This window comes from Podarcis melisellensis, assembly GCF_964234715.1.
Source record: "Podarcis melisellensis genome assembly, chromosome: 10".
Taxonomy (NCBI): Eukaryota; Metazoa; Chordata; class Lepidosauria; order Squamata; family Lacertidae; genus Podarcis; species Podarcis melisellensis.
Genome location: NC_138542.1, coordinates 34,085,548 through 34,097,720, shown reverse-complemented (window position 1 = coordinate 34,097,720; position 12,173 = coordinate 34,085,548). Strand labels below are relative to the sequence as shown.

Genomic DNA, 12,173 nt, shown 5'->3' with positions numbered 1-12,173 from the left:
CCGGTCGCCTAGGCAACCGCGGGGGCGCGCGCCCAACGCATCCCTTCCCGGGAGCCGTTAACGAAGAAACTAGCGGGGCCTTTCAAATTCCAACCGCCGTTTCTCCGCCGCGCTTTGCATCAAAGTCGGACCTCCACAGAGTTCGCGCGCGTGCGCGTGTGTGAGAGAAAATATTTGTTGACGGGCCGCCTTCGCCGCCCCAAGAGGGAGAGCGAGGAGCCATGGGCAGAGCCGCGTTAACCGAGAGGCGGCCGCCGCGCTTGGCCGCGGATCCCCAGCCCGGCGGCAGGCGGCGGTGAGAGCTCCGCGGCCGCGCGCGCTTCTGGTGGCGAGGAAACGGGACCGTGCGCGAAGGAGTCCCGAGGGATCCCTTGCGCGCGAGGCTAGCTAAATATGTAGCAGTGCCCAAAGGAAGTCCCAAGGGGCCCACCTGCCTTTGTTGTTGTAGTTTAGTCATGTCCGACTCTTCGTGACCCCATGGACCAGAGCACGCCAGGCACTCCTGTCTTCCACTGCCTCCCGCAGTTTGGTCAGACTCATGTTTGTGGCTTTGAGAACACTGTCCAACCTTCTCCTCCTCTGTCGTCCCCTTCTCCTTGTGCCCTCCATCTTTCCCAACATCAGGGTCTTTTCCAGGGAGTCTTCTCTTCTCATGAGGTGGCCAAAGTATTGGAGTCTCAGCTTCACGATCTGTCCTTCCAGTGAGCGCTCAGGGCTGATTTCCTTAAGAATGGATAGGTTTGATCTTCTTGCAGGCCATGGAACTCTCAAGAGTCTCCTCCAGCACCATAATTCAAAAGCATCAATTCTTTGACCATCAGCCTTCTTTATGGTCCAGCTCTCACTTCCATACATCACTACTGGGAAAACCATAGCTTTAGATCACTCCCAAGTTACTTTAAAAACTGTCCTGCAGGGCAGCCCCCCTCCCCAATACATTTATTTGTAGATATTAATGTTGTGGGAGGGAAGTAGATTATCAGAGGAGGGTCCCTTCCAACTCTGCCATTCTGTGGTTCTGTAAACAGGTCTGCTGGTTTAAATCTACGATTTAGTCAATATGTTTTATTACCCGCCCTGTTCTGTGGACTCAGGCAGGGTTACAGCGTTTACCACCAGCAGGGGCAAAACTAGGCTTTATTTCACCCCAGTCAAAGACCAGTTTGGCACACACCCCCACGCGCATATGCTCTTTTGCCTACAAGTGTACACACATACACACACACAAACACACAGAAGTGGGGCGCCTCAGTGGTGCCCCTCGGGAAGCTTAACCCTGGGACAAAAAGCCTGGCTAGCCCTCCCATAATTACTGGCTCTGCCACCAGTAATGAGAGATGAATCATTGTCCTCAAAGGACAGCACAACCCTGACCCTAACTGAGTCTTCGGAGTGAATCAGTGGCTACTAGCCATCATGGAAACTATGCTCAGGGGTGGACTTTGGTAATACATTATGGTGCCCTGAGAGAGGACAATATTTGGCACCTCCCCATACAATATTTCTTATTTTCAAATGTCATACTCCCTCTTGTCTTCTGTTCTATGCATGCTTGCAAGCGTACTACATCATAGTTGAAACAAGTCACCCTTCTGACTCAGGCAGGTAGCCATGTTGGTCTGACGCAGTAGAAATATATATATATAAAATAAAAAAATTGTCCAGTAGCACCTTAGAGACCAACTAAGTTTGTTCTTGGTATGAGCTTTCGTATCTGAAGAAGTGTGCATGCACACGAAAGCTCACACCAAGAACAAACTTAGTTGGTCTCTATGGTGCTACTGGACATTTTTTTAATTTTTTAAAATATATTTCTACCCTTCTGACTGGGTGCCTACTTTGCACTGGTACCCATATAAATAGAGGTTTCATTATTTTTAGTACATTTAACAGGTTTGTTCCATATATTGATCATGTATCCCTGAGTTAATTTATTTGTTGTAGGCATATGAGAAAATTGAATAAAACTGTGGAAAAGTCCTTCATGGTGTAATGTAAGGTTACCAGACATCCCCGTTTCCTAGGGACAGTCCCCGGATTTACAAACCAGTCCATACAAAATCCATTGAAGTTGAAAAGTGTCCCCGGATTCATTGAAAAAAAATATGCTAACCTTAGTGTAATGGCTAATTTGTGCTTATATGTTGAAATGAAAATCTAGAACTTACAGTATCCAAGGTTGGACTTTGAAACTCTGGTTTCAAGCTGCATCTGGTTGAGCCTGAAGTATGAAATTTATTAAAGCTGATAGATGCTCTCATTTTAAACAATAAATTGAGACCTGCGGTAACTGAATTGAATGCTTATGAAGAGAACTGCAGTTCAAGAGGGAATTAATTATTATAGGAAATACTGTTTTGTTAATATCCTTCTTAGCACAAGTCATTCTTTCTCCCATCCTGTGAGAATAACCTTTTTGTCCTTTCCTTCTTTTTTTTTACAGGTAGTTAATACCTGAATTCAAATGGATTTAGAGATTAAAGGAGTTGCTGCATCTCCAAGAAAGCAAGCAGCCCTGTCCTCAAGGAACTACAAACTTGCTCAAGTAAGTTGAGCATATTAAAGATTAATATATATATATATATATATATATATATATATATATATAAACAATCATTAACCATTCTCTGGAAAGTCCTTGGTACATAGGGTAGGTGAAGTTCAGTATTGAATCCTCTTTCCTATTTGTCTCTCATTGCTAATGTTAAATTTTTTCAAAACAATCCCTTGTTACAACATACTATCAGACACCGCATCTGTCCTATCCTGTTGTGGTATGAAAAATACCATGTCACTAAACTGACATGTCACTAAATACTGTAACCCTGGTCTTCCTGCTGCAACCCTGGTCTTCCTGCTGCTGCACTGCTGCAAGGTTTAATGTGTCATCCAATCCTGGGGCTATGGTTTGTCTCATTCCAGACAAATCACATGCTGTAAACCCAAGAACAAACCTTGGTTTCTCCCCTACTGTGCCCATCATTTAAATGCATTTCGACCCTGATTGATACTCATTTAAAAGAGTTCAAATCTTAGGGTTTAGAAATATGGAAAAAACCCTGGAATTAAACATGGTTATATATTTTTTCTTCCCTTAGGGATGGAGGCCACATACAAAAACAAAACATGGCCCTCGACCAGCTGAGTAAGTCAATGTTTTCATTTTTTTTACTGCCTATGTTTTGTTTACTGTCTCCCCCCCTGCTACCTCTTCACAGCACTGTCACGTTTTTTATTTCATATGAATCCAAAGCAGCCCTTCCTTCTGTTAATGGAAGGTCAGCTGGTCCAGTGGATGCTGTTCCTCTTGGAAGGAGAATGGCTATTTTCTCAGATTCCTCCTGTCTCTTCCTTCCCCACCTCCCACATTGTTCTTGAGGGCATTCCAGTCCTCCAGAGCAGATTTGCAGGGGAAGGGGGGATCCCCCCAAAATCCTACCTTCTGCTTTCGTGAGTAGAACTTCAGCCTTAGGATCTCTAGCTCTAACTCTCTGAAAAGAAGAATTTCTTAGTACCAGACTTTTCTTACATAATTCTACAAAGTGAAATAGTAATTCTCATCAAATTTTATTTATTTTGTGTGTGTGTGCATGTGTGTATGCATCTATAGGGTCCGTGTTCTTATTTTTATATGTTACTTTGCTTTCACGTATTTCTCAATGAACAAGTTCATACGTTGAAGAAAACTATGTAGAGAGAAATGTATCATTCTTTCTACTACAATTATTCCAGAGTTTCATGTGCTTTTTAAACAAGTTTTGTACTTGAAAATTAATTTTTACATAGGGAATAAAGTTATCTAGGTACAGAGGGCTGTTTGGTTCAGGAATGAAAGACGTAGACAAAGGAGAAAAACTAACTGACTGATGTGAAAGGAATGTTTGGGGACATCAAGACTTTGTGAGCTAGAGAGGATTTAGGAGGACTATGAAGGCAGAAAGATAGGGATTGCTGCTGAGCATGCATCTATGTATACTGGGTGAAGTAAGTAGAAGTGTTATTATAGATAACGTTTAGTGGCAGTGGAGCCTTGCTGAGCACTGTTTTCTTCTTGCAAATCCTTACACATTTCAACATTTCAATTATTTCACTGAGAACTAGAGTGGTCTCAGATGCTAAATATTAATAGCAGACCGAATGCCTCTTTCTAAATCATAAATATTCACAAATGCATTACCCACTTTCACTACGATTAATATCTCACTTGATTATTGGATGGTTATAAGAGAAATAATTACAATAAATTTATTAAGAAAGGCAATAGAAATGCAATGTTGAATTGCTACTTATCTGAGTGGAGAGTGAAAATGAATTAATCTTCACTGGCTCAAGCTTTATGAGATGGTAACAACAAATTGCCTTCCAGAACTTCCTCACAGAACTTCAAGGGTCCTTTGCAAATGGGGATGGATATAGTCTGAAGTGCATTTATTTTCTTTATTTTCTTCTTTTACCTGATTCCATAAGGAAAAGGAGAGTTGGAACTTTTTAATTAGACCCCTTTAGAAATCAATGAAACTTCTTGAAAGGAAAACATATTGTGGCATCTGAAAACCAAAGGAAGTTTTGAAAGCTTGCTACATTTTCTAATTTCTGATTTTCTACAGAGTTCCATGCCTTGATCTGGGAAAGCTGGGAGATTCAGAGGATGAGGTAACAATTATCTATTAATTTCAGAAAATTAACCAACTTTTAGATGTGGCAGTTGCTGGAAGTAAAAAACAAAATAATATCTAGATCTCATAGTGCTAGCTTGAATATGCTGCCCTAGTTGTCACTTAGCAGTCATCTAACTAATTTTCTGAATTCATTAGAACGTTCTTTTAATAAGTTGGGCAGAATATGCAGCTGTGTGTGATATTTCAGGATAGAAAACTGTTTTGCAGCTCCTAATTGGCATTATTTGGATTAGGTTTATGTAAAAAACAACACTTTTCTCTGAAATTCGTATTGTTGCTTGTGTCTTATAAAACTCTTGCCACAACACACATGATACTTGTGGCTGACTAATGTGGTCAGATAGCTCACCCTTGTGTAGTTCCAGTGTCCATAAATTTTATGAATTTGCTTCCCGAATTCTTGGGCAATTGATATTCTGCAACAGTTTAACAAAGCATAACACTTTGCCATTTAAAAAGTCCTTTTATTTTAGGATGGTGATCCCTACACTCCATACAGTGGTGGACAGCCTCATACTGGTCTACTACTTTCATCTTCGAATATCAGCTGGGGTACTCCATTACAGAGCCCTTATGCACAACATTATGATATTCAACAGGTTAGTTTGTTATCAGGAATATTTTCAAGCTATATCATCTTCAGGGTTATAGGAGATGAGGCACAAGGAGTGGGGTGTACTATCTTGGAAGGAAGAACTTAAAGTATAAGCAAAGCCTGCTCTTCTCATCCAGCAAGGCTAGGGTGGCTATGTGGACCTACTCACCTGCTGCTTCTGGTGAATGCCATGCCAGTCCATAATAAAACATCACTCATCCATGGCATGATCATTCATAAGCGGTGCATGACCAAGTGGTGGACTGAATGAGGCCAATGTACCGCAACTGAATTCAGAAATGCATTGGATAGGTGAGTGCTGCAGCAGGGAGTGCCAGAGCAGACAGAGGGAGGCATTGAATCCCCATGATCCAAATTTTTCTCTTGTTAAACCCCCAAACCAGAAATAAAACTATGCCAGTCCTGGAGCCGCTTTAGTGAATTGCCCTTCCATGGGAACCAATGGGAGGGAAACTGGAGGGGTGGAAAAGCACCAGAATTACCAGGAAAAGAGCTGCTCCTACCCAGCTTCTGTCCCAACTGGTGCAAGCTCAGGATGGATTGGATGCGGCAGTTCGTTTATCATGGACACTCCTCTCTTCCCGCCCCCTGTAGGATTACTCTGGTCATTAGGTACAGTACAACCTTGCTGGTGTCTAACATTTTGATGAAATAATGTTTATTTTTAGGGTATTGATAGCATATATTTCAATGCCCTAATTTTGGAAAAATGATATTTGTACTTTAGCAAATGCCCATATTTGTCAAAAGAAATTAAATATTTTATAGCACGTAAAATGTGCTGGAAAAGTGTAAAAAGGTAACTGTTTGACTTCTACTTTTAAATACATATTACATTTTTATGTTGTGATCTTATTCACTGTTTAACATGCATCACCACCCTAAATACACTGGTCATGATTGTATTCAGTATGGCTCTACCATACCCATTTATAGAGGAAAAGAGTCTTATTCATTCATGTAGCTGCAACGGCCATTTGCATGACATTACTAATTATGGTAGTCAGTTGTTTCAGTGGAACATTCAACTGAATGGCCACGATTAAAGGGTCTGTAGTAGACCCTTTCATGCATGTCCTGTCTGATAACACCAAAGTATATAGAATATGCATGTGTGGCTCTGGGTTATGTATAAGGAGTGTTGGTGTAGATGGGAGTAAGACTTACAGAGTTCATTAGAGGCAACTTCTGATTAAGCATTGGGTTGCACTTAAATATTTATAACTCATTTAATTTCCCCCTAAAGTCATATCTGAAATTAATTTCTGTTTGAATTATATTGATTAACTATAAATCTTTTTTAAAAATATTTCACTTATGTTTCTGCTCCTTCTCTTACCCAGACAGCAAGAAAAACAGAGCTGGAGAAAGCTGAGGTAATATAGTTAAAGAAACATATTAAACAAAACTTTGTGTGTGTGTGTTTCAAAATAATAATGAAATCATTAATATTTCTGCTTCGGTCCAATAATAGAAAAATAAATCATCCAGATGCTGAAACCCCCCCAACTATTTTAGAAAAAGTTTGCCAGTTTATATTTTCATATTTCCCATTTATGATTTGCATGTGAGATGTGGATTGCTATATTCAAGATAATAATGGAAGTTTGTAGAAATCTTTGTCCATTTCACCCATTGTGTAGTTAATTGGTACAATAATAAACTGCCCTATTGACAAATAACTCGACTTTCATTTTACAATTGTACCATGATAGTTTTTGGCAACTTTTAAAAAACAAAGTGTTCGCTATTAAACTTTCACAATTGCAGTTGCTGTTTTGACTGCTCCCAATGATTCATTTTCAGCTTTCTTTGTGGGAGCAAAAGACAGTACCAGAAAATCTGCCACCCCCAACAGATAAATACAAACTCAAGTATCAGCAGTATGAAGCAGAAATGAAAGAGGGATATAAACAGTATTCTCAAAGAGTTGCAGAAAAAAAAGCAAAGGATAACCAACAACACAAACCTCCAGAAAAAATAGCTGAGGAAAAGGTAACATTCATACTTAATTTGACACTGGGAACTCTACTAACCTTTATGTGATAGTACTGTGCTCAGACCATTGGGGGTATATAGAATTTATGCATGCAAGATTCATATAACATACTGCCTTGATTCAGAGAACAGAATTAGCACTGCAGAAATAAGTTCTCATAGGTGGATCACCAGGTGCTCAAAATCTACACCATTTCAATTTATCAGCATATATATAGGTGAACAGTGTAAGTTTAAACCAGCTCATAATTATGGGAAGTTAAAAAAATAGAGTTATGTGCAGGACACTAGCATAGGTTAGAACCTACAAATGTTTCTTGCGCATTCTGAATGGTGAGGAACACAAATCAAATGCAACAAGAGTGCTAGTCTTGGCCACTGATTATCAGTGATAATATCTAGATAACATGTTTTATTCCCACATAGGATTTACAGCCTGAAAACAAAACATATGATGAGATGACAGTTTTTGATGAAAAGGCCCTTCTGCAGCAGTGCTATACAAGCAAACCCTACACAATACAGCACAGCATAAGAAAATTGGAAGCTGTAAGTCTTCTGGGAAATGTTAACTTGTTATAAAATTCTGTATATACTAGTTTCTGTTCCAAACATTTTTAAATAAGGAGGCTTTCCTACTTACTCAAAACCTTGGGTTTAGCTTTATCTCACTGACATAGGATCCAAGATTCATATGATTGACGTGTTTCATTTCTGAGCAGCATATAAAACATATTAAAATTAATTCATATCACTGTAGTCACACAGCTTCAACTAGTCTATTATGCTGTGATGCTCTGAATGGAAGCAGAAGTAATGGAAACAGTTTTTCTTTCTGTTAGAATGAAATTTGCACATATGACAGACACTCAAATTATCTTTTCTTATCTAGTTGAATAAAAATGTGTCTCTAATAACCATAACTGAGTTTATGAATAATCTGTGTAAGCTTTTTAGTGGGTGACATTTTATGTGTGTCCTAGTTTTACAACCCTAATCCACTGTTAATTTTTAAGAGATCAAAATGATCCTAACATTTTAACAATATTTTCTTAACTGCTGTAATTATATATTTTTCTCTTTAATGTTTGCTTGCAGGAGGATGTAGCAGCAGAAAGAAAAAAACAAACTGTAGTGGAACAAGTAATGATAGATCAGTTATCTAGGTAAGATAATAAATACAAACATTGATATATAAATGTTGATGTATATAAAAGATAATAAATACAATGTATATATGTATTTTTTCCAGAAAAATGGATGCAAATTAATTCAAAGTGCCTAAGGTTCCAATGCTAACCATGTCTACTGTGAATTAAGTTGTATTGAGTTCAATGAGGTTATTCCCAAGTAAATGGGATCAGGATTGCAGCCGAAATTTCTAAATTCAATTGGATTATGTCACTGTTTATTATTGATTCTATAACCCAACTTTCCTATATCCACATAGTAATTTGCATCATAAAACATGAAAACAAAAAAGATATTGATAATTGTCAGGGTTTCAGGGAGAGAAGGGCAGATGGGGAAGGAGACAGAGAGCGAGGGGGAAGAATCCCAGAGAGACGAGGAGGAGGATGACAATGACCAAAGGTCGTCCGTGAGTCTGTCCAGTGAGTCAGAGGACTCCCAAAAGGGAGCCCCCCTGGTCAGACCAAGGGGACCCCAAGGGGGAAGCAATCAGGAGCAGGGGAGCGAGAGGAGAGCCCCCAGTGAGAGTGGGAGATCGGAGCCGGTTTCTCCGCCGGAACGGAGTGAAGGGGGTGGAGTTACCAGTGTGTCAGAGGGAGCAGAGCAAGAAGGAGACAGGGGGAGGAGATCGGAGCAGGGCGCTCTGCCGGAAGGGGCGGAGAGTAGCACCGGGAGCAGTGTAGCGGTCGAGAGAAAGGTCAGGAGCAACGTACGCGCGCCAAGTTCAAATGTGGAGGCGCGCGGAAGTGAAGAGAGCCCTGGGGAGGAGCCCGGCCCCAAAGCGCGAAGGAGGGGGGAAGAGGCGTCAGAGGATTCAGCCTCGGGCGAGTCCTGGCGGGAGGGAACCCAGGGGGGCAGAAAGACCCTGCGGAAGAGGAAGGAGAGGAAGAGGAGGTCCAGCACAAGCCTCTTAAACTGGTGTAGAGGCGGTACCGACTCAGAGGGGACTTCAGCGGTCTAACGTTCAGACGTAGAGCCACGGAGATGGAACGTAAAAGGAGCAATGATCTTCAATAAAGACTTTTGTAAATAAACTGGATTGGACTTGGGTCTCTTGTGAGCTGGGACCAACGGGTGGCTCTGACAATAATGATAAACTTAACCTACTCTTATTAAGCATGCATACTTAGAAGGTCTCCTTATGTTCACTGGCATACTGCTGAGTAAATATACCGGTAAGATTACGCCATAAGATTATTATCTTAGGTATACTGATTTGTGCATAAGATCTATTGAAACTGATTTTGTAAATATGTAATGGTCATTATCTAGTACCTCTGAACAGGATGTAGAACAAATATAAAAGAATCTGGCAAGCAGATTGTGGAACAAGATAGGACTTCCGCCTTACTTTTCGTCTTTGTGGCTGACAGAATACCGGTACTTCTTTCTTGTTCACATCCATCATCTCAGGCCTGCACATGGAGCTACAGTATTCCTATTCCTGGTGTTAGGAAAGGAGGACAGGCAACTCCCCATTTACACATATTCTAGGCATGTGCAACCACACACACACACTTCTACAAACCCGTAAGTGGCACAAAACAGTGCAAAACCAGCTTTAAAAGAGTGTGTAAATGGCAAAAATGGTGTGAAAATAGTGTCTAGTAATCCCATGAAGCTTTGCAAGTGAAATCCCAGAATCCTTTGAGGCCTGTGAAGAGTTGGAGTTTAAGCAAGGATGTTTGGAGGGAACAGTTGTGGTGGCATTTGGTGGATTTTTGGTTTTTTAAAAAGTGTTTTTCAAGGGTTGCCAGAGGTTTAGGGGGTTTTGCAGTGGTGTTCCCAATATACGTGATTTCACTTAAACACAAGGTGCCTCGGAACATAGCACCTGTGTAAATGGGGAGTTGCATGTATTTAAAAGAACCCAGAAGAGAATCATGTTGTGAGGCACTGTGAGCTGAGCGGCAAGAAGGGTGGGAGAAAGAGTTTAGGGAGGAGGTAGACTACACCAGGTGTGCCTGTCCTTTTTCTCTCCCACTTCCCCCTCCGCTCATCAGTCCCTGTGCTTTTTTCCAGTGCATCCTGCCTCTGCGACAGAATTGTGACCAAATCTTTTGTTGTGAATAGGGTTAAATGGTGAAAGCATTGCTAACTTAGTTATACTGTGTGATTTAGATAAAACATTCATTATTTTAAAATTGTATGCATAAATTTGAATGCATAGATTCTGCGGCTGTCTCTTGATGTCTTCTATGTAGTAGCTAGTTCCAGTGTAAGAATTTGACTTTATATTTTAATTCTATAAAACTAGTTCCATGAAATCATGTGGGGTTTTTGGGTTTTTGTTTGTTTGTTTGTTAGAGCTGTGATAAGTGATCCAGAACAAAATGGGAATGCTGATACTTATGAGAAGGATCTTATGCTTCCAGGATTAAGGACAGCACCTCTGCGCTTTCGAAAAAGAACATTACATGAAACAAGGTAAGTATATGCTGTTGTGTTTGCTTGTCTTACTGAATATAGCCTTAAAATTATTTCAAGATGAAGCTTTGGTTGATCTAAGACAGTGTATCTACGTTTCTTTATTTCATCTAAAAGAGAGGCAATCACTCAGACCTGTTTTGTCTTTGAAATAAATATTTTGGTTTTTTTCATATTCACAATTCAGTTATGGTTTAAGACAAACTGTGGCTTATTGTGATGTTTTAACTGGATCATTAAATCTGAAAGAGCCCAGATATAAGAAACATGAGTTATTTTTTGTAACAAAGTAACAGCTAGCTTTTTTCCAGAAATGGAATTAAGCAGATGAAAGATTAACAAATGCAATATACACCCTTGGATGATCATTTCTAATTACACTTTTAAATAAGATTATTCAAAACAGATCACTGATCAGTTGTACTATGCTCCTTACAAAAACTCTGCTTTGGAGACAGGACCCTAAAAGATTTCATCAATATATTTTGACAGGAACATATTATATGCCCATATATTTTAATGGGACCAATCCAACAATCTTTACTACGGATTGAGACCAAGGGTGATATTCAACTAAATTTTCCTAAGACTAGACCCATTGAAATTAATGAACATAAACATATTGTTCATTATTAGGTGTCCAACCAGACAGCAGTATTCTGGTTGATTTCATTCTAGTAAACAAAGCTGTTGAATTGGAGTACAGCCAGTTGGACCTCATGTGGCAACTGTTCTTCCCTGGGTCTTTTCTGGGATTATTGCTGTTATGTATTGAAGTTCTCACCCTGGGCCAGCAGGGGGATTCTGTAGACAGTTATGCAAATGAAGGATCAAAAGTGACGTTCAGTGATTGGATAGTTTTAGAAAGTTGCTACAGTTACATTGTTCTGGAGCTCTATATAAGCAGGCTGACTGAGCTCCTCAGTTCAGTTCTGTTCTGGCCTTTGAATAAACAAGAGCTGTTGGAAGAATCGCTGAGTCGTCTGATATGTTTGCCTACAACTTAACAATTGCAATGTGGGGTTGCCCTTGAAGATGACTTGGAAACTTCAATTGGTCCAGTATACAGTAGTAAGATTACTAACTGTGGTTCCCTTTGGATCACATATAACTCCCATTTTAAAATATCACCTTTCATGTGTAAATCTCATGGAGGCATCATGGAAAGACCAGTTTCTTACATGCTGTGCACCCGGGGGTTGGGCTAGCCATATGGGGGAGGGGCTAGCCATGCACAGGGGCGGGGTAAGTGTCCTGGGGGG

The 12,173-nt window shown here is 40.2% G+C and overlaps 1 protein-coding gene across 2 annotated transcripts in view; it reads left to right on the top strand.

Annotated features, from left to right (window-relative positions):
* The window catches only part of CAPS2 (calcyphosine 2), a 29,278-nt gene that overhangs the window by 307 nt on the left and 16,798 nt on the right, over nt 1-12,173 (top strand). Inside the window, exons 1-10 of one of the 2 annotated variants that reach the window (XM_081928046.1) lie at nt 28-295; nt 2,444-2,545; nt 3,099-3,145; nt 4,608-4,653; nt 5,153-5,278; nt 6,639-6,671; nt 7,102-7,290; nt 7,720-7,842; nt 8,392-8,459; nt 10,792-10,911. In XM_081928046.1, the coding sequence (XP_081784172.1) occupies nt 2,465-2,545; nt 3,099-3,145; nt 4,608-4,653; nt 5,153-5,278; nt 6,639-6,671; nt 7,102-7,290; nt 7,720-7,842; nt 8,392-8,459; nt 10,792-10,911 (833 nt within the window). In that variant the 5' untranslated portion in view covers nt 28-295; nt 2,444-2,464. Of the gene's footprint in view, nt 1-27; nt 296-2,443; nt 2,546-3,098; nt 3,146-4,607; nt 4,654-5,152; nt 5,279-6,638; nt 6,672-7,101; nt 7,291-7,719; nt 7,843-8,391; nt 8,460-10,791; nt 10,912-12,173 lie in introns of those variants that run through there. The other variant, XM_081928047.1, reaches the window with a different exon arrangement.